Below are 19506 nucleotides of genomic sequence, written 5' to 3' on the forward strand. Positions count from 1 at the left end.
ATAATGAGTTATAGTTATTATTTTCTTTTATACAGAATGATCCGTCTCTCTCTCTCTCTCTCTCTCTCTCTCTCTCTCTCTCTCTTTTTATTATTTTTATTTTTTATTTTCTTTTTTCTCTCAGTTATTATTTTCTTTTATAGTTATTATTTTTTATTTGAGTACATAATTTTTTTTTTTGATTAGTTTTGTTAATTTTAATAATGTATGTTTGTTAATTTTATTATAGGAACTAATTTTTAATTCTAAAACCATGGCTACGGGTGATAGTTTTAATGATATACCTGAACCTGATGATGATTTTGATGAGAACAAACCATTGTGGAAGTATATAATGTGAATGATACATACGATGTTAAATTAATTAAATGTTTATTTTTTATAATTTTAATAGTGTTATTTTGTATATTTTATTACCTTTTAATCTTATGATATATAATAAATAAAATTAATTATATATATTGAACGTGTCCCCAGCGTGTCGTGTCCCCTATTTTTTGAAAATTTGCGTGTCCTCGTATCCGTGTCGTGTCTCGTGTCCATGCTTCATAGCTTTTTCTGAATTGGCGAGTACCCCAGGAAAACACATTTGACAGAGCGAGGATCTAACTTACCCTGAGTAGGGGAATGATTGTGGACAAAACAGACAGAACCAAAGATTTTAGGAGAAATGGAAAACAGAGACTTGGAACCTAAGAGGTCCTAAACAGGAGCTTGTTTATGCAACACTTGGGTAGAAAGACGATTAATGAGATATGCAACAGTGAGAACAGCCTCGCCCTAGTAGGACCAAGGCACACCCATAGAGAAACATATCCAGCGAGCCATATCAAAAAGATGACGATTCTTACGCTCAATAACCCCATTTTGTTGAGGAGTGTCAGTGCAAGAAGTCTGATGGATAATGCCACGTGTGGAAAAATATATCGGTAACCTTGAATCAATGTATTCACCTCCGTTATCAAAACGCAATAATTTTACAACTGCACCAAATTGAGTACTAATCATTTTATGGAAATTTTGGAACACAGAAAAAACCTAACTCTTTTCTTTCATGAGATAAACCCCAGTAATATGAGAAAAGTCATCGACAAAGGTGACAAACCATCTATGACCTTTCAAAGACACAACACGAGATGGACTCCAAACATCAGAATGTATTAAGACTAGGAGCAAAAGAAGCTGTTTTGTTTGCCAAGTTGGCAAGACTCACAATGACAGTCAAAAACATTATTTTTGGTAAAAACAGAGGGAAATAAATGCCTAAGTAATAAAAAAGACAGATGTCCAAGACATCAATGCCACAGCCACAAGTCCGCCTTGGTAGTTGGAGACTAGACAGAATGATGAGCCAGCTTGTCTGTCTGATCCAGGATATAGAGACCATGTTTCATTCTTATAACGATTCTAATTTAAACCCGACCCGTTTATTGGTTTGGATCTGGAATTTCCTTGTCTTATCTGGTTGTTCAACTCTTTTCATCTTGTTGTTTGTTAGTTTTGGCTATTGGGAGTTTTGGTTGAGTTTGAAATAGGTTTTGGAGGTTAGTTTGCAAAGTGTTGTTGTCCAGAAATTTGCCTGTGTGCTCGAGCGGTCTTTTGCAGTTTGCAAAACTACTAGAAGTTTGAGTTCTTCGCTCAAGCGGTCATTCTTGTGCTCGAGCTAACTTTTGCAGATCTGAACTACTGGGAAGGGTGCATTGTGCACTCAAGTGACCATTCTTACGCTTGAGTGGTGTCTTCGTTGTGTTTGGTCACTTGAGAGACCATGCGTGTGCTCGAGCGATCTGCACGTGTATCAATTTGAGGAAGTCACTTTTTGGATCACTTTTCACGTCTCTCTCTCTCTCTCACTAAAAACCATCTTTGAACCTCAAATACACCTTGATCTAGTGATTTCTCAACCCTTGTCCTTTGGGGAAAAAGACAGAGCTCACCTAGAGCTTCCATTTGATCAGAACAAAGTTCGTTTCGGCTTCATCGAGTTTCTACTCTTGTTCTTCTTGGCCCTTGTCTTTAAGGTAGGGATTTCTCCTCACTTTAGTATAGTTTTTAACTTGGTTATTTGTCTTTCTAAAGAAATCTTGATATTGAGAATTTTTGATAAAATCTAGGATTTTGGTTTTGAAATCAAAAGAGGGGTTTTCAAAATGAGTTTTTGAATATGAATATGGGTTTGTAAATGCAGTTAAGTTGTGATGAAATGGTAGATTTTATCCTAGTTGATTTTTAAAGAAAGGGGATTTTGCTTTAAATTGTGAACATTTGATTTTGTAAAGAAAAAATGGATTTGATGTTGATTTTATGAAATTGGAACGATGATGATGAGGGTAACAGAGTTGGATATGAATTATCACTCCTGTCTTGAAATGTTGGGGAGTTTATCTTTATTGAAAATTATGTATCTGTTTAGAGATATATGTTTTAGGCTATCAGTGGAGGATAACTATGATAAATTGTACGCGAATTAAAATTAATTTCTCATCCATTTGCATTGAGCATTATTGCAAAATTAACACATTGAAAATGTATATTGTTTTGAGAAAAATGCGTGAATACATTGGTAAATCTGGGTACGAGGTGTGGTTGTGGTATTATTGTTGGCATGTGTATCCTTAGTGAAAGTCCAGAAACCAGCGCGGTTAGATGCCGAGCCTTCTAATTAGTACCGGTAAAAATAACAATTGATAATACTTATAAACTACCTAGGGATTCCCGGAGTTGTATCCACTACCCTGTTTTTTGTTGTAAAGGAAATGATTTCATGAATAGTGATATAACCTAACATTGCATGGTTTTGGAAAGAGATATAAAATGTTTTGGTATGAGCATTGCATATGTATTCACCTTATAACTTTGTTAAGATTCATACACTGTACTAGAGTATCTTTACTGGATTTTGGCTCACCCTATGTGGAAAACCATTTTTAGGTGCTTGTGACATGCCTCCGCCAAGGCAGTAGCTTGGGAGGACTAGGAGCCAAAAGCTTCTCTTTTTGTTATTTGTTGTATTTATTTTGTACAAGCCTAGGGTTTTATTTGTATTGAGCTCAAATTCACTTGTTGTAACCAAGTATCGTCTTGAAAAGTTGTAGCCATTAGGGCATTTATATACCTGTTGGATCTTTATTTCATATCTTTCGCTTATGACACATGCTATAGATTTAAGGTTAGGACTTATGAATGTATTACTACATGTGTTACCCTTTTGTAAAATGGAATCACATGAATGGAAGGATATTATGTTTGAAAATGTATTGTTATTTAATAATTATCATGGGATGAATAATGGTTATTCTTTCGGGGCATTACAATTTTACCACTGCCAATTGTCGTCCTCGTGATAAGGTCCTGAAACACACAATGATCAGGGAAAAATATCACACTATAATTCAAATCCCAAGTAAGACAACCAATGATAAAAGATTAACAGAGAAATTTGGAACATGTGAGACGGATAACAAAGGTATAGAAGGAGTGGCACGGATTAAACCTTCCCCAAAAACAAAAGAAATAGTATCATCTACAATCCTAACTTTGTCTTGACCAGAAGTGGGTTTATAATCCGAGAAAAGATCAAACAACCCACACATATGATCCAAGGCACTAGAATCAATAATCCATGGTAAAGACTTATGGGACAGAAAAGCACTACAAGAAAAGCCCAAGTTACCTGAGTGGGCAAACGAAGAGGAAGGTGCACCTGTAGGAGGAGGGAAAGACCGGCAGTCCAACAAGTGACGCAAGACATCCTTAAGCTCAGAAGTAGACATGCTAGACATAGCATCAGAAGGCTGAACACCGGAAGCAGTCATGTAAATCAACTACACTAGACTAATGGGCATAGGAGGTGGAGCCACATCCTCTAGATTAGCCTGATTGATCTCCTCTATTACCAGACCAATCACCACGCCCCCTAGAGGGAGCACTATGAAGCCTCCAACATGTCTCACAGGTATGTCTCGGCTGGCAACAATAATCACAGACCAGATTACCCTTCGTTGAAGGATTAGGAAAAGTGAGGGGCAAACTAGGCCCATCCCAAGGAAAAACAGAAAGTAAGGCAGAGCGGTCTGTAGAAGTAGGTGGCATTATAGCAGAACGACTCTCCTCATTCTAGACATAGGCAAAAGCCTCCTAGAAAGAGGGAAAAACATCCATGCCAAGAACACGACTCCGGACAAGATCAAGCTCTACGTTGAGACCTTCTAGAAACTTGAAGACCCTTTCTTGTGTGATAAATTTCCGATATCCCACAAAATCAGCTGTGCAGGCAGGTTTGTAATCTAGGAGGTGATCCAAGTGTTTCCATCCAGTAGTAAGAAATGTGAAATACTATAGAACAGTCTACAACCCCTGCACTGACCGCTCAATAGAGCAACGCAACTCAAACGTTTGGGAGAAATTTCCCTTCCGGAAATAGTTAGTGGCCACCGCGTCCCAAATATCCTGGGCAGTCTTCATAGACAAGTAGCCCTCACCAATCTTAAGAACCATGGAATGGATGAGCCAGCCCATAATCAAAGAATTAGTAATCTCCCACTGGTCATAACTAGGTTTAGTGATACTAAGTGCTTGGATTCTCCCATCAACATAACCCATCTTCTCTCGACTCTTCAAGAAAAGTGTCAGAGACTAAGGAGTGATGCATTGGTAATGTTAGCCATCATAAAAAACTACACTCCAAACAGCAATTTGTAATAATAACTATTACCGAAAGAGGGCAAAAAATAGCTAGAATCAAGACACACACTTAACCATACACCAGGGGAGTAATACAATCAGTCAAAACTGAATTATAGGGTCATATACAGACCTAAGAAATAACAAAAAGACTAAAAGGAATACTGCCAATCAAAACCGGGACCTGAAGCACTCAGTACTGTAGTAGAAGACTTATAGCAAGGAGCAAACTATGAATAGAAGAGCCAATCACCATATAGGCTTGATTAGAAGCCTCCAGGCAGAGAAGAAGGGACTGGCAAATTTGAGTAAGGCTGCCAAAGTCCTAGCCCATCATCAAGGATGAGCCGAATAAACCCTAGGGGTATTCGAGGTGAACAGACCACCCTAGAGAGACAAACTAGAGATGCGACAAGCCCTAGGGGAGTGAAGAAGGTTGGGTGCTGTCGGAAGTGGCTGTTTTGGGTGTCGGTTGTTCTGTGGTAGTGTTAGGGGTGCTGTGCTTGACTAGTAAGAGGCAAACGAAGGTTAAAAGCTAGGGTTTCGGTGGCTCTAATACCATGCTTGTTTGGGAAATCAAAACTTAGGGTTGATAATAATATCACACCCCTTTTATATTAATTAACCCAAGAAGATTACAAGGAAGGAATCAAACATATAATCTAAATAAGGAAATCTAAATAAGAAAACAAATAATAAAGTAATCCCAACATATATTCTAACAAACCCAACATCCCAAATACTAATAAATATTCGTCAAAAACATAAAATATTCAACAAATCCACCATCCCAAATCTTAGTTGCAGGAACCTTCTACTCAAGTGCCGTTTCTTACTGAGAAACGCGATTTCATACTCCCAATTAAGAAACTTGTAAGAAACTCGCTCCCAAGTGAGATAAAAACCTCTCAAGCATATAAATCTCATAAAAATAAAAGAAAAACAATTCAAACTTATTCTAGTAGTTTATATCTATATAATATTTACTTATACTTAAGAAGGACAATTTGTAGTTAAACTCTAAGTTACACGGACTCAGGTACGAATATCGGGTGCGGGTGCGGGTGCGGGTGCGGGTGCGGGTGCGGGTGTGTATCTAAGGGTCGAACATTTCAAAATTAAAAATTGAGGATACGTGGATATGGATCTAAATTTGAATACTTGTACGGGAAAACGTTAAATATTTTTAAAATATATATATATATTTATTATATGAAGATGAATTAAAAAAAAAAACTAAGGAATAACAGATTTGTTAAAAAAATAACAAATATAATATAAATAATAAAAATAAATTATATAAATTATTTTAGATATAAAATAAATTATATTATATATGATAAAATAAGTTATTTTTATTTTAGATATAAAAATTATATTATTTATAATATATTATATTATTCAGTTTTTTATGAGTGAATATATTATACAATACGAATAATATAATATAAATGTAATCAAAGGATAAGAAAAGAAAAGAGAGCAAAGAAATGAAAGAGAGAAGTCAAAGATGAGAAGAGAGAAGAGAAGACACAAAAAGGAGGAGAGAGAGAGAGAGAGAGAGAGAGAGAAGAGGGAGATCGAGGTCGAGAGACGAGAGGAGAGGAAGAGAGAGATCGAGAGACAAGAGAGAAGACAAAGAAGGGAGATTGAGCGAAAGTTTTTTCTTGCTCTCATCTCTCGATCGAGTGAAGTCGGCGACCAATGCCTTCTCTCTCGTCTCTCAAAGTCGGCGACCAATGTCTTCTCTCGTCCAATGACCAGAGGGATTGAAGTCGGCGACCCATGTCTTGCCCTTTCGAACGGTGACCAGGTTGGTTCTTGCTCTCCTCTCATTTCTTTTGCCACCGTTTGTAAAGAGCCGTGTTCGAGAGAGAAGAGGAGAATCCGACACAGATCCCACGCCTACACCCGTGTCATGTCGTGTCGACATGGGTACTTCACCCCAAAGTGCCGAGTCCATGTAACATAGGTTAAACTTAAACTTATTCTAGTAGTTTCTATTCATATAATATTTATTTATACTTAATAAAGACAATTTGTAGCCAACATAAATCTCTAGTATTTAGTTATATTTCAATATATATATATATATATTACAACTAAGCAATAAAAATAATTGTTAGAATATTTTTATATATTTAATAAATAAATATGTACCAGGTGCTCCCAACCTAAAAAACTTCTATATGCCCTCACTCTTCCAACCCGCTCCCGCTTCCACTCCCATCTTGTCCCTGCTTCGTGCAACTAAGGCTATTATTATTGTCAAAATTTTAATGAGATGGTGAGTGTTTATTAGTTAGATAAAGGGGTACTTACACGAAGATCCCTTGAACTCTCGCAAACAAATAAATTTAGGGGGTCTCCCTGTTAAATAAAAAAACAAAAAACCTAACAGACAAATAAATTACATGATACCACTATTCAAGACTATGATGAGTGTATTAAATATTGTTTCACAGAAAAACCAATTGCAAAGGCAATCCAGCACACAACCAATGGTTGGCACATATAGTTGCAACTTGCATGTGTGTTTTTCATTTTTTATGGCATATGTCCAACAATGAACTTTGAAAGTTGCCTAACAATTTTCCCTTTACTAGAAACAGGCAAATAAATTTTCTCATAATGTCTAGTTGCTTATTCAAAAAAGAAAACTAATTCTTCACTAATTTATAATATATGATATGACTGACTTCTCATAATGTCTACTTCCATGTCTGTGGAGGAGTGTGACATTGATGTTCACACACATACATAACTATGATAGAATATTAAAGGGGAAAATAGAATCAAATCTGAACAATGGCATGGGTAAAAAAATAGGTGGTGTGTGAATAATATATCTTCAAAGGCAATAGATATCATACTTAAAACAAACTTCACCTAAGTTCACATTCTAAATTAGTAGAATCTCAAATTGAGGATTCACATTTTCCCCTCCTCTCTATATCAAGTTCGAGTAGAGGTCACCATTTTAAAATTTGTAAGATCTACAACCAAGAGCCCTTGTGCTTCCTAAAGATCAAAATATGGTATTTCTCCCTGTCACTACTGGAAAAATGCACTATGACCTGATATAACAACCCAAACTCCCCCCCATCTCCATTGCCATTACAGTGCCCACTCTTTATCAAATAAAACCTTCACAAATATAATATCCTCCTGCACATAATGTATATTATTATATTCAAAAAAGTAACTAATATGATATTATGTATGACACAGCATATTGAGTTGCTCTTCAATTAAAATAAACCATTTTCTTCGTTAGCTAAGTTGCTCTTCAATTAAAATAAACCATTTTCTTCCTTAGTTGCTCAACAAAATTGAGAATATAGTGCACAGAGCTTCCTCTTGAATTTTCAAAGCCCGCCCAACACCCAATGTGTCCTAAAGTTCTTGTTAGAATTTCCCATCTTTATCTTCACCTACTCCACTACACACTCCACTTCACCTACCTCCACTTCACCACACACTCCACTTCACCTAACCCACTATCACCTCCACTACACCTACTACCACATTTTCTTCTATATATAGATTGTATAGGAATTGTAATTAATGAATCTTGTAATCTATCAATCAAGACATCAATCAATAATACATAAATTTTTACATGGTATCAGAGCAAGGTTAAGAATTTAATATTTTTTCGCTTCACCGGCGGGCGGCAACCTCGCCTTGGCCGCCCGCCGGACCTCAACCTAGTCCGCTAGAATTGTCTACTACATACCTACCTCCTCATCATATCTTCATAACATCTCATTCTCTCTCGGCATCATAGTAGCCGTGATACTGCTCATACTTCTGGACAGCGGAGAGAACATCGTCTTTCTCGATCTTTCCGCCGACGCCGGTGGCGAGATCCAAGGCTCCGGCTTTCGACATCACTCTCCCCAAATAGTCCATAGCAGCTTCTCCACCGGAAAGATACTCCTAACAGCAGCGGAAAAAAGGTGTTTCCCTCAGCCAAACAAGGCTCAATAGCTGTGGTCCTCATCAAAATACGTGTAATTGCTACTCCTGAACTTGGTTTCCCTATCCTTGCTAACAAGCTTCTCAAATGCTTCCGGGCCATGTTCTTCTATGTACTTCTCAGCAGCAGTTAGAATGTCATCTGGCTTACTGAAGATGTCCTTCTTCCTTGGGACATACTAGACGTTAACAGCCTGCTGTGGGTTAAGAAAGAAAGGCCTCAAATAATGCTCATAAACATATGCAGCACCACTGATACTCTTTATGATGGTGGATATTTCAATGCCATTACAACACAGCACCTTGAAATTTATTTTATTTTATTTTCTTATCTCTCTTTCTGACCATTACAACACAGCACCAGCACACTTGTTCCCACCTTTCATCATGGTCTCCACTTTCTTTTTCTTTTTTTATATTTATTTTAATCCATCTTTTTGAAAACAAAACCAATATCACTTTTTTTAATTCCTTAATTTATTTTAATAACATGAGTGACCTCTCTTTTCCACCATCTCCCTCTTTTTCTACACAATATTTTTGTACCACCGCCCACTCCATGATTTCCATATTAATATTATTATTATTATTATTATTATTATTATTATTTTCACAAAAAAAAAAAAAAAAAAAAAAAATTCATTCCAGTTGATTTTTCTGCCTTACCACACCTACCATTCGAGTTTGCCAAACCCACTTATTTTATTCATGTCAGGATCAACCCCGATCATAATTTTACACGAAAAAAAAAAAAAAAAAAAAAACCACCATAACACACCCAACACCCACAGTGGGATTTTTCTTCTCTACTCTGCTGCAGATCTCTTCTTCTTTCCTCCGCCCTGGACGGCCCTTGCCGGTGTTGTCTCCGTGCCTCCTACTCCACCGAGCACGTTCACTCCCCCCTGCTCCTCCACTGCAGCATATGGCGGCCCTCCAAATTGGAACATCACGGTGGCCTTCCGCTTCAGCTCCTTATTTTCTGCTTTCAGCACACTTATCTCTGCTCGCGCATCCTTATACATGCGTTGGAGCAGAGCCAGTTGGGCGTTTAAATGCTGCACCTCATTTGTCCTACTCTGCAGCCGGTTCGACAAATTTGTGACCGCCGTCATGGTTTCCACGCATGACTTCAGAGTATACTGATTAGCCTCAATATCCGTTTGCACCGCCATTTTTTGCTCCACCGACCGCATCGGAAAGTTCAATGGAGCAAAACCAGAGGTGTTTGGTTGAGGTTCACTGGCCACCGCACCAGTTATTTCTCTTGTGGGCTCGTTCAGTTCTGGAAAGAGCGTGAGCAGGTTCTGGGTAGCTGGACGGGAAGAAGAGGCCATGTTTTTGGGTTGCTACGTGTTTCAGAGAAGTGTTGGTTTCCGGGTGTTTCAAGATTTGCAGAGACAAGCTCTCCGAGCGTTCCGAGGTTTCAGACTAGTATGCACAGCCTTCGCCTCAACCTTGTTTTAAATAGCCAGGGCCAGCCACACGCATCGCGCGCCTCTTGACGCCCGACAAACTGGCACGCCTTTTCATGGCACATCTTTTGATAAAGTGGGCACGCCTTTTGATGGCACGCCTTTTGACAAATTGGGCACACCTTTTGAGGGTGCAACTTTTTCAGGGGTCCGACAAGACTCTGTAAACTGTCCCGACATTGATTCCGGTTAGCTCCTTTATGGGTCCGACAAGACTCTGTAAACTGTCCCGACATAGATTCCGGTTAGTTTCTACAAGGGTCCGACAAGACTCTGTAAACTGTCCCGACATTGATTCCGGTTAGTTTCTACAAGGGTCCAGCAAGACTCCGTAAACTGTCTTCTACAATGGTCCGACATGACCCCATAAACTGTCTTCTACAACGGTCCGACATGACCCCATAAACTGTCTTCTACAACGGTCCGACATGACCCCATAAACTGTTTTTCTACAAACGGTCCGACATGACCCCATAAACTGTTTTTCTACAACGGTCCGACATGACCCCATAAACTGTCTTCTACAGCGGTCTGACACCGCCATCCAGTGTCCTCTACACCATTATGACATCACCATACCGTGTCCTCTACAACGTTATGACACCCCCATACAGTGTCCTCTACAACGTTATGACACCCCCATACAGTGTCCTCTACAACGTTATGACACCACCATTCAGTGTCTTCACCAACGGTCTGACACGACCATACAGTGTCTCCTATCCTTTTTTATTTTTATGTATTTTCTTGTTTTGTTACTCTCTCCAAACTCAAGTTGGTTAGTTTCTCTCCTCCTTGAGTTTGCGGGGGGCTGTTAGAATTTCCCATCTTTATCTTCACCTACTCCACTACACACTCCACTTCACCTACCTCCACTTCACCACACACTCCACTTCACCTAACCCACTATCACCTCCACTACACCTACTACCACATTTTCTTCTATATATAGATTGTATAGGAATTGTAATTAATGAATCTTGTAATCTATCAATCAAGACATCAATCAATAATACATAAATTCTTACAGTTCTTCTCACAAATTGATGCCATGCAATTTCATTCAAAGCAACTGCATTATGATTATTCCACTAATCATCCCCATTCCAATATTTCTTCAAAAATGAGAAAGCTATTTCGAATTTTAACCTATACCTCAACGTCAAACATTTTATGCTAAACCCCAAAATTATTTCGAAACTTCATTTGACCCCATCAGTAATCACCAAACTTGAGAATATAATGTGGAAAGTACCTTTGCCAGCCTTTGATATTACAGTCCGTGAATCTCCAACATTGGCAACATACAAGTGGTTACCAACCAGAACTGCTGCGGAAGCAGTAGAACCATCATCGCGAAAAGTGTCCTTTTCAGACTCCAAGAAATCCATGTCTGTTTGTTGATATGTTTCACCTGCAAGTACACAAATTACCAGGTGAAAAAGGTCTTAATATGTGAAAAAATGATATGTCCAGGATCCAACACCTTGCAAACAGAATAGAAGATGAACATAAATGCTATTTTGACATTTAATTAGTCAACCTGTTGATATGTTTCACCTGTAAGTTTACATAATTTACAGGTCAAACAGATCTTAATTGCTTTAAAAGTGACCTATCCAGGATCTCTCACCCTGCAAACAGGATACACCTGGACTTGATTCCATTTTAACATTTGCAACCATTCCACATAAAATTTTACAACCTAAACCATTTGTACCAGCATGACATACCACACTGGGCCTAATAATCTTCTCTAGAACCATAAAAAAAAAAAAAAAAAAAAAAACATGGTTCTTGGCAATGGATTTTTAGAAACTTGACTCACTTATAGCCAATTTGGTGTTCGTTAGAAATTGTGGATGCTTCATCAGATTCTCAAAGAGATGTTCCTTCAGAAATTCCGCCGCACGAGAGCCACCATGACCTGTCACAGTGGTGTCACACTAATCACACATAAAATAAAAACAAAATAAAAAACATCAAATCTTACTCGTAATCAAGGATTTAGTCCTTCAAGAGTTGTTTTAGGTAACCAAACTGCCTGGACAAATGGACCATGTGCACAGACTTGCAACTTAAGTCATTTATGAGGTGGTACCTCAGAAGTTCTACAATCAAATAGGGGCTTTGCTAGCTAACTGTAATCTTTCAATTAATAATATTCCTTCTTTGAGAGATCATATTAAATAAAGAACAAAGTGGTAAACAGATGCAATGGGAACAAATTTTGCTAATCTTATTAAGGAGGCAACCTGCCAGATGTGAGCCATTAAATAACAATACATCCAAAACACTATGTTTGATCCACGTCCCAATATCTCAACACAAATAATAAAGACCATAAATTGTTAAGAGCTTACGATATAAGTATATTCCTATTTCACCGATTCTTTTCTGTTGTGAGACTAATGCATGTTCAAGTGATTTTGGCCGACACCTGTGAATTCAGTATTTAGGTGTTTCCCATGTTGGACTCCTTGTTTATATGTTAGACAAACAGATAAGTTTCTTACATAGCTACAACTTGCATCCTTATCCAAGCCTCGTAGAAGAAGAAGATGAGAGAAAAATCTAACATTTCATGTTATAATTCACGCTTGAAGGTAAAAGCGTTAAGTGAAAATCTAACATTGGAGAAGAAGAACTCCATCAAGTGAGGAGAACAAGAGCTTTTCGGATAAGATAAGGCACCTAAAGACGGGTATCGATCGATAGAAGGTTAAAGCTACTGTTTTTACTCGACAGGAAAAGCTATGCAAAAGCAGCCTCGCAATGCAGGGGTGCAAAAGCCTCCCAAGTTTTCTTGGTTATATAACCTTTCTTGGTCGTGAAATTGTGAGAGGGAGTTTTTTTATTTATTTATTTATTTGTGTCTTGCATCTCGAGTTGTGATTTGTGAGAGATTTAGTTTGTAGGTTGGATCATAGTTTTTCCTGTTTAATGTATTTGACTTTCCAAGAGGGAGTTTTTTTTTTTTTTTTGATTTGTGTCTTGCATCTCGAGTTGTGATTTGTGAGAGATTTAGTTTGTAGGTTGGATCATAGTTTTTCCTGTTTAGTGTATTTGCCTTTCCAAACCTAGCCTCTCAGGCCATGAGTGGATTTTCATAGGCTAGGTCTGGTTTGTGCGTGTCTCTATTTGATACAGCTAGGTGCCAGTAAGCATGTCTTGACCTTTTGAGCTTCACTATATATCTTTCATTTTCACAATAATAAAATGCTTACTTGCCAAAACAAATATATATATATATATATATATATGTATATCATTTTATATCATAGTTCAAGCTTCAAGACAAAATTATCATAAAAAACCTAACCATCAAATATCCCAAACATGCAGACTGTTTGCCCATTAATCTTGGAAGTCTTAACATCAAAGAAATCCTCCATGCTAGCTCTCTTCCCCCTAAAACTTGAATATCCACAGCTCAATCTTCTGTCTTCACTGTAAAATCATAATAGAGACAAAAAAAGAAAAAGTAAGCACAGCATACCAGACAAAGAATAATTGTCAGCCAATAGCATCAAATATATCCACTCTCGACAAATATAAAACATTCAAAACCAAAGCTTTTTTATATCATTGCAAAAAAGATCACACTAACCATGCAAACCTCATATAGACTTGATTCAAGAACATGGTACCAAGGGAGGTAGATTTCTCCAGAGCTCATATAGACTAGACAAGAGAGAGAGAGAGAGAGAGAGGTTGATTTCTCCAAATCTAGTGTAAAAACATTTTAACATGAACATAAGATAAAGAAATACTTTCATCTCTGCTTTAGCTAGGATAATTCCAATCAGAGAGTAATCATTTACACTCCCCCTCTTCACCTGTCAGGAAATGATAGTAAAGCTATTAAAAGGTCATTAGTCCTTTCAATGCAATGCTACGGGCTTGATACATAAGAGGCCAAACATTCCACTACATTATAGAAAATAATGGCCCAAACCCAAGCTTTAACCTCCATGCGGAGCAATGGCATAAAACAATTTTTTGTGATAAGTTGTAAAAAAATATTTTCTTCATTCATTGTAAGCATATATATGGATTGCGCCCCCTTGACACAGTTTGAAAATTGAATTAAAACCAAGAGAAAAAAAATGATATTTATAGTATTTTGCAAGTTGATATCCTTACTTTCCTTGGGTTTAGAATGCAATATAGACTTACTGGCTACTGCACAAAGCATCAAGCTCAAATAACAACATTTTGCCACAAATATACCTAATTAGAGCATGTTCATTCAGACATCCCATGTGGCATGGCAACCACATATTTTATACCCTTCTTCAAGTCATTTGGACAAAGGCTTATTGAGTTGAGTTTTTAAAGACGATGGATTTGCAAAGAAAACTACACGCAAACTGATAAATTACAGGGGAAATTGGAAATCAGTGGGACAATGAAAAAATAATTGCACTATAGATAGAATCTTTTTGTGTGCAACTTTGACACACAAGAATGACTTGCACCATACACATGAAGGACTTGCACTATGCACACAGGAAATTTGCACCACCATGAAAATGCAAATATTTTTTCACTGTCTCACTGATTTTCAATTTCCCCTAAATTGCACCCTTTTGGAATGTCAAATTTATGTTATGTATCACAACTTGTCAAACAACACAATGCACAAAAGACATCATAAGTCAACTGTAGGGAGGACTAGGCTGAGTTGACAAAGTGGCCATAAAGGTACAATCTAGAAAGGACTAAAAAAATAGCACAAATCAACTTGCAGGAATGTATGCTGTCCAGTAGTATTCCTATCATTATATACAGAAAAATAAATGATGACATGGATAAATAACCAACCACCTTTTCCACCCTCCACTGGCATAGCTGCGATCATCATCTTTCTCACGCAAGATATCAACAGTAGGCCCTCCTTTAGCAGTTGCACCAGAATCAACCATCATCTCTCCTCTCTTGGTAAATTTGTGACCTTTGGAATATGTCTGAGCCCAAGTTGCATTCAAACTTCTTCCTAAGTTGCTCAATTGAACCCTTCCCCAGGTGAATCTCTCAATATGCCCAGCTTGAAGAATCACGAACCTAAAGCTACTGTTGCATACCATCTAAAAGGATGACCCCCAGCTTCAATTGCCACCTTTTTGCCCTGATAAACCAAAACAATTTCTAGAAATCCACATGATATCTGCCATTTGAAAACTATCTACTCATATGATCATCATAACTCCATTTTGTCACTGAGAAACTTAAGGAAATGAGAATGAAAACAACATTTTTTTTCTAGAAATTTATTCTCATCTCATTCATTGAAAATGCTAACTTCCAATTCAAGTAAATGATAATTGCGTTAGGCCCAGTCTACATAAGGGAGTCAAAAAAATAAATAAATAAATAAAGAAATTATCCATTTTGCATCGTTTTGGTTTCCCAAAAGTAAGAAAAACTCCAGTCAACTTCTAAGACAAATCATTTATCTTTGATTCATCCTAGATGCTTTAATTTCCTAAGGAATCAACGGACGAAAATCCAAACTTTTAAAATGCTATTATTTTCAAGCAACATAAACTCTAGATCAAAATTCAAATTTTTTGTTTCTTTCCTACAGTTTCTGAGCAACCAACAGAAGATAAAAACTGCAAAGAATGCAACATTTGATTAACACAGATTAACGAATAGAAAAACAAAAATCAACATAATCAAGTGCAATTAAACAGACAGAAATCCAATCTTACTCTCAAAGTAGTCGACTCCAATCCAACACATCACGAAGACAGATCCATTAATGTGATTACGAAAATTAATCCTTTAAAGTGACCAAATGAGAGCTGATTCAATTAATATAATCTTTCAAGCTATTACAGATCGGTTCATTAATCTTCCAGGTTCAGCTCCACATATAATCGGATCGAAACTCAACTGTGAAGATCGTGAAAGATCCGAATCTGAGGTACGAGTGAAGTGAAAGAATCAGCTTGAATTCCGCATAATTCATAAAGAACAAAAAAAAAAAAATGCTAAGCTTTTTCTCCCTCTAGAAAGTATATCTCTGAGAGAGATTGGAAGAGAATCTGAAACCCTAGAGAGAGAATTGGAACGCTCTCTATATGAAATTGATTATATAGCTGAATAATGTTTTGTAAAGTTACAGAGAGAAGGAGAGAGAGAGAAGGGGGGGGGGGGGGGGCTCTTGGTCTTGTATCTCGGCACCGAAGAGAAGCAGCAACGTGGCACTACTCATGCATCCACTTAGGGGTTAGTTTTCCCATGCGACTGCGTTTTTCTACTACGTCGAAAGTAGTCAATGAGAATAGGCCACGTTGCTTAACTAAGTCATTTTTACATTGTGGATCATGACGTGGGAAATTGTGAGTACCTGTAACATAGATCATTCTTAGCTAGACTAAAAACTGAAGACACCCGATCAGCTAATGCATACATTTCAATGTCGTTATTGCTTAAAATTTATTTGACAATTAAATTAGATAACAGTTTTTCTCTTTAATGGTGGCCCATGTGTACCATTTAATTTAGTTTTTTTTTTTTCCTTTAAATATAGAATTTGTATGATTTTGGTTCTTAATGATTAAACTGTACCCCTTTCAGGTTATTTACCTCTTAAATTATACAATCGTATAAATATATTTTCAAATTATTGATAAATATCGTTTTGATTCTTTAAATTATAAAAATATATAAAGGGATCCTTAAATTATTAAGATATATTACTTTATCCTCTAAATTATAAAAGTATATAAATATTTCTAAATTATAAAAACATACAAACTAGATCGTTAATAAAATGTGTCAAAGTGAAACATGTCGAGGAACAAAGTGATACTTCTCAATAATTTAAAAAGTTCATCTGTATGCTTTTAAAATTTAGAAAGTCAAAATAACATTTCTCAATAGCTTAGGGGTCTATGTGTAAATAACTCTCAATTTAATTTCCAATAGATAAAAATATTTCAATATAATCATCAATTTAATTCTTTAGGTAGATGTCATTAAAATCAAAGGTAAATGTGGAAATCAAATTTTAAAAGTTACTACTATTTTTGTTTTCAAAATATGCAATTTATGTCAAAGCATGGTGGTGGCATTGATGACAATGGCGATAGTTGACGATGGACGTGGTAATGATAGTGAAGGTGAGAGTGGCGGCAGTAACGAGGTGACATTGGTAAAATTTTAGTTCAGAAAGTATTTTGTCTTTTAAAAATAAAAAATATTTTTTACTCAAATAAACTTATTTTTCATTGATCATAAAAAAAAGATTCTCCTTTAACTTTCGTTTGTTATTGTATTAGACACTCAAAATTGCAAAAAATATTTTTAAAAAAAATATTTTCATCCAAACAAACTAAGCGTAATCGTAAAACTTAGAAATAGTAAATACATACCATCCAAAGATGAAAAAAAGAGTCACCATCTTTGCAGGAAAAATATTCTTGCTACTAACAAAAATGTAATTTTCTTGATGAGAAAAAAAAAATTATTGCCCAAACCTTACTTTTCCAGATGAATGAAATACTCGTGGTCAATTTTTTTTATTTTTATTTTTTCGATAATTTTCTTTCACACTTTTTTATTTTTTGTTTCAAAAAATACTTTACTGTATTACATTATTTAATATATTTTGATATACAAGTAACATATGTATATCTATTGGATAATATTTTCCTATTTTTGACTCTGTTTATATATTGGATAATATTTTCCTATTTTTGACTCTGTTTTTATTGATGTGTGTTTATAATTTTGATATTTTGTCCTCGGTTCAAATGAAGAGAGAAGGAATTAGGTTAGAAATCAAATTAAAACACTTTCTATATTTTGAGGACTAAAGTTGCACAATTTAAATATTGAAAAACAAATAACACAAAAATCTTAATTTGAGAGACTAAAAGAGTATTTTTTTTAATTAAATTTTCATATTTACTCCTAACTTTAATGGCATCTATATAAACGAAGTTATGTCTGAAACATATTTTATATATTGAGAACTAAATTAAAAAAATTTAAATATTGAGAACTAAAATGATACAATTCTCATACTTTAATAACTGTGCGGCGAGCAAATATTCAAGCAAGTCCGCATTCCTTTCTTCTAAGCTCCTGTCTGTCCGATCGACCTACGAGCACAACGGCGGTGAGCTACCCGGCGGTGTGTGGCCGGAAAACCCCTCCGACGATCAAGTTAGACACACACTGGGATAGAAAGAGAGAGAGGACTGAGTTGTGTTTAGTGTTTATTTCACCAAAATGTCATCTCCATCAGCATGGGGGGCGCAGACTCACTTATATACCTTCTGCGCCCCAAATCTACTCTCATTCGTCTCTCGACACATGGTGCTGCTATCCCATCTGTCAGCACAAATCTTGCTGAGCACCACCTAACCAAACTGCCAGCCCACTCTACTGGGAGCTCGGCAGCTGGGCTGAATCTTCTCGGCTATCAACGGCCATGCTGTGCAGCTGGCCAGAGCGCTCCGCTCGCTGTGCTCAATGAGGACCGAGCTCAACTGCGTCCCAGCATAGCCGATCTCGGGACAGTTCATACTGGTTTGCCGCCGGCTTTCCTGCCGGGCTAACTCATGAACCGTGGAACAACAACGCCGTTCCCGGCACCGGACATCTCACTTGCCCGACCTCTATACCATGAAGCCAAGTAGCTCGGTCCAACCACGCCTTGCCTTAACCGAGCAAATCCTTTCAGGGCACGGGCCGCGCTACCTCGGCCCAATCTTGTTCGACCCAAATCTGTCTGGCCATTACCACGACCCAACCCAGATCATAAATCTCCCTCTCAATTGCCCCTTAATTCCGTCAGCTCAAGCGTGACTGGGATTACCTATTCTGACCGAGGTAAACACTTTCTCGGTTCTTAGTTTTGCAAGAAGTCAACTGGGCTAATTTATGCGCTCGGTTCCTTGTCTTGCTCGGTCGACGCCTCGTCTGACCTTCTTGTGTCTTGATTTGTTCGGTCAACACCTCGTCTGACCTTCTTGTCTCTTCAGCTCTGATGCTGCTATTAATGGGGACACGTGTCGTGCGCTGATTGGCCTTGTGTAGACGCGCCTGCGTGGGCCTCGCTACAGTTCGGACTCGATTTGTGTCACGGTTCTTAATCTGAACCAAAGAGTCTAAATTTGGCAAATCGTTTTGAGAAAAACAGATTTTTTTGAAAGAAGTGCCAAACATGGACTGCTTTGCCAGATACAGAGTCGCCACCTAAATATTTTAAAATGGGAGAATTTAGGAAACCCTGACTCGATGCCGAAGGCCACATGTCCGTCATCACCGGAGTTGTCTCCGCTCGGGAGCTAGGGTACGATTGGGGAAGGTCAGCTATGAGCACCCCCTCTCACCCGGTCCGAAGACC

General features: G+C 37.3%; 1 protein-coding gene across 2 annotated transcripts in view; it reads right to left on the reverse strand.

Annotated features, from left to right (window-relative positions):
* Window positions 1–16372, reverse strand: part of LOC114295652 (putative protein phosphatase 2C member 13, mitochondrial) — a 28479-nt gene extending 12107 nt beyond the window's left edge. The window contains exons 1-5 of one of the 2 annotated variants that reach the window (XM_028239958.2): window positions 15857–16372; window positions 14970–15270; window positions 13462–13589; window positions 11968–12066; window positions 11395–11553 (exon numbers count right to left, since the gene is read on the reverse strand). In XM_028239958.2, the coding sequence (XP_028095759.2) occupies window positions 11395–11553; window positions 11968–12066; window positions 13462–13589; window positions 14970–15229 (646 nt within the window). In that variant the 5' untranslated portion in view covers window positions 15230–15270; window positions 15857–16372. Of the gene's footprint in view, window positions 1–11394; window positions 11554–11967; window positions 12067–13461; window positions 13590–14966; window positions 15271–15856 lie in introns of both variants that reach the window. The other variant, XM_028239956.2, reaches the window with a different exon arrangement.
* Between the last annotated feature and the right edge of the window lie 3134 nt (window positions 16373–19506).

The sequence above is a fragment of the Camellia sinensis genome, chromosome 1, assembly GCF_055761805.1.
Source record: "Camellia sinensis isolate YWXY chromosome 1, ASM5576180v1, whole genome shotgun sequence".
Taxonomy (NCBI): domain Eukaryota; kingdom Viridiplantae; phylum Streptophyta; class Magnoliopsida; order Ericales; family Theaceae; genus Camellia; species Camellia sinensis.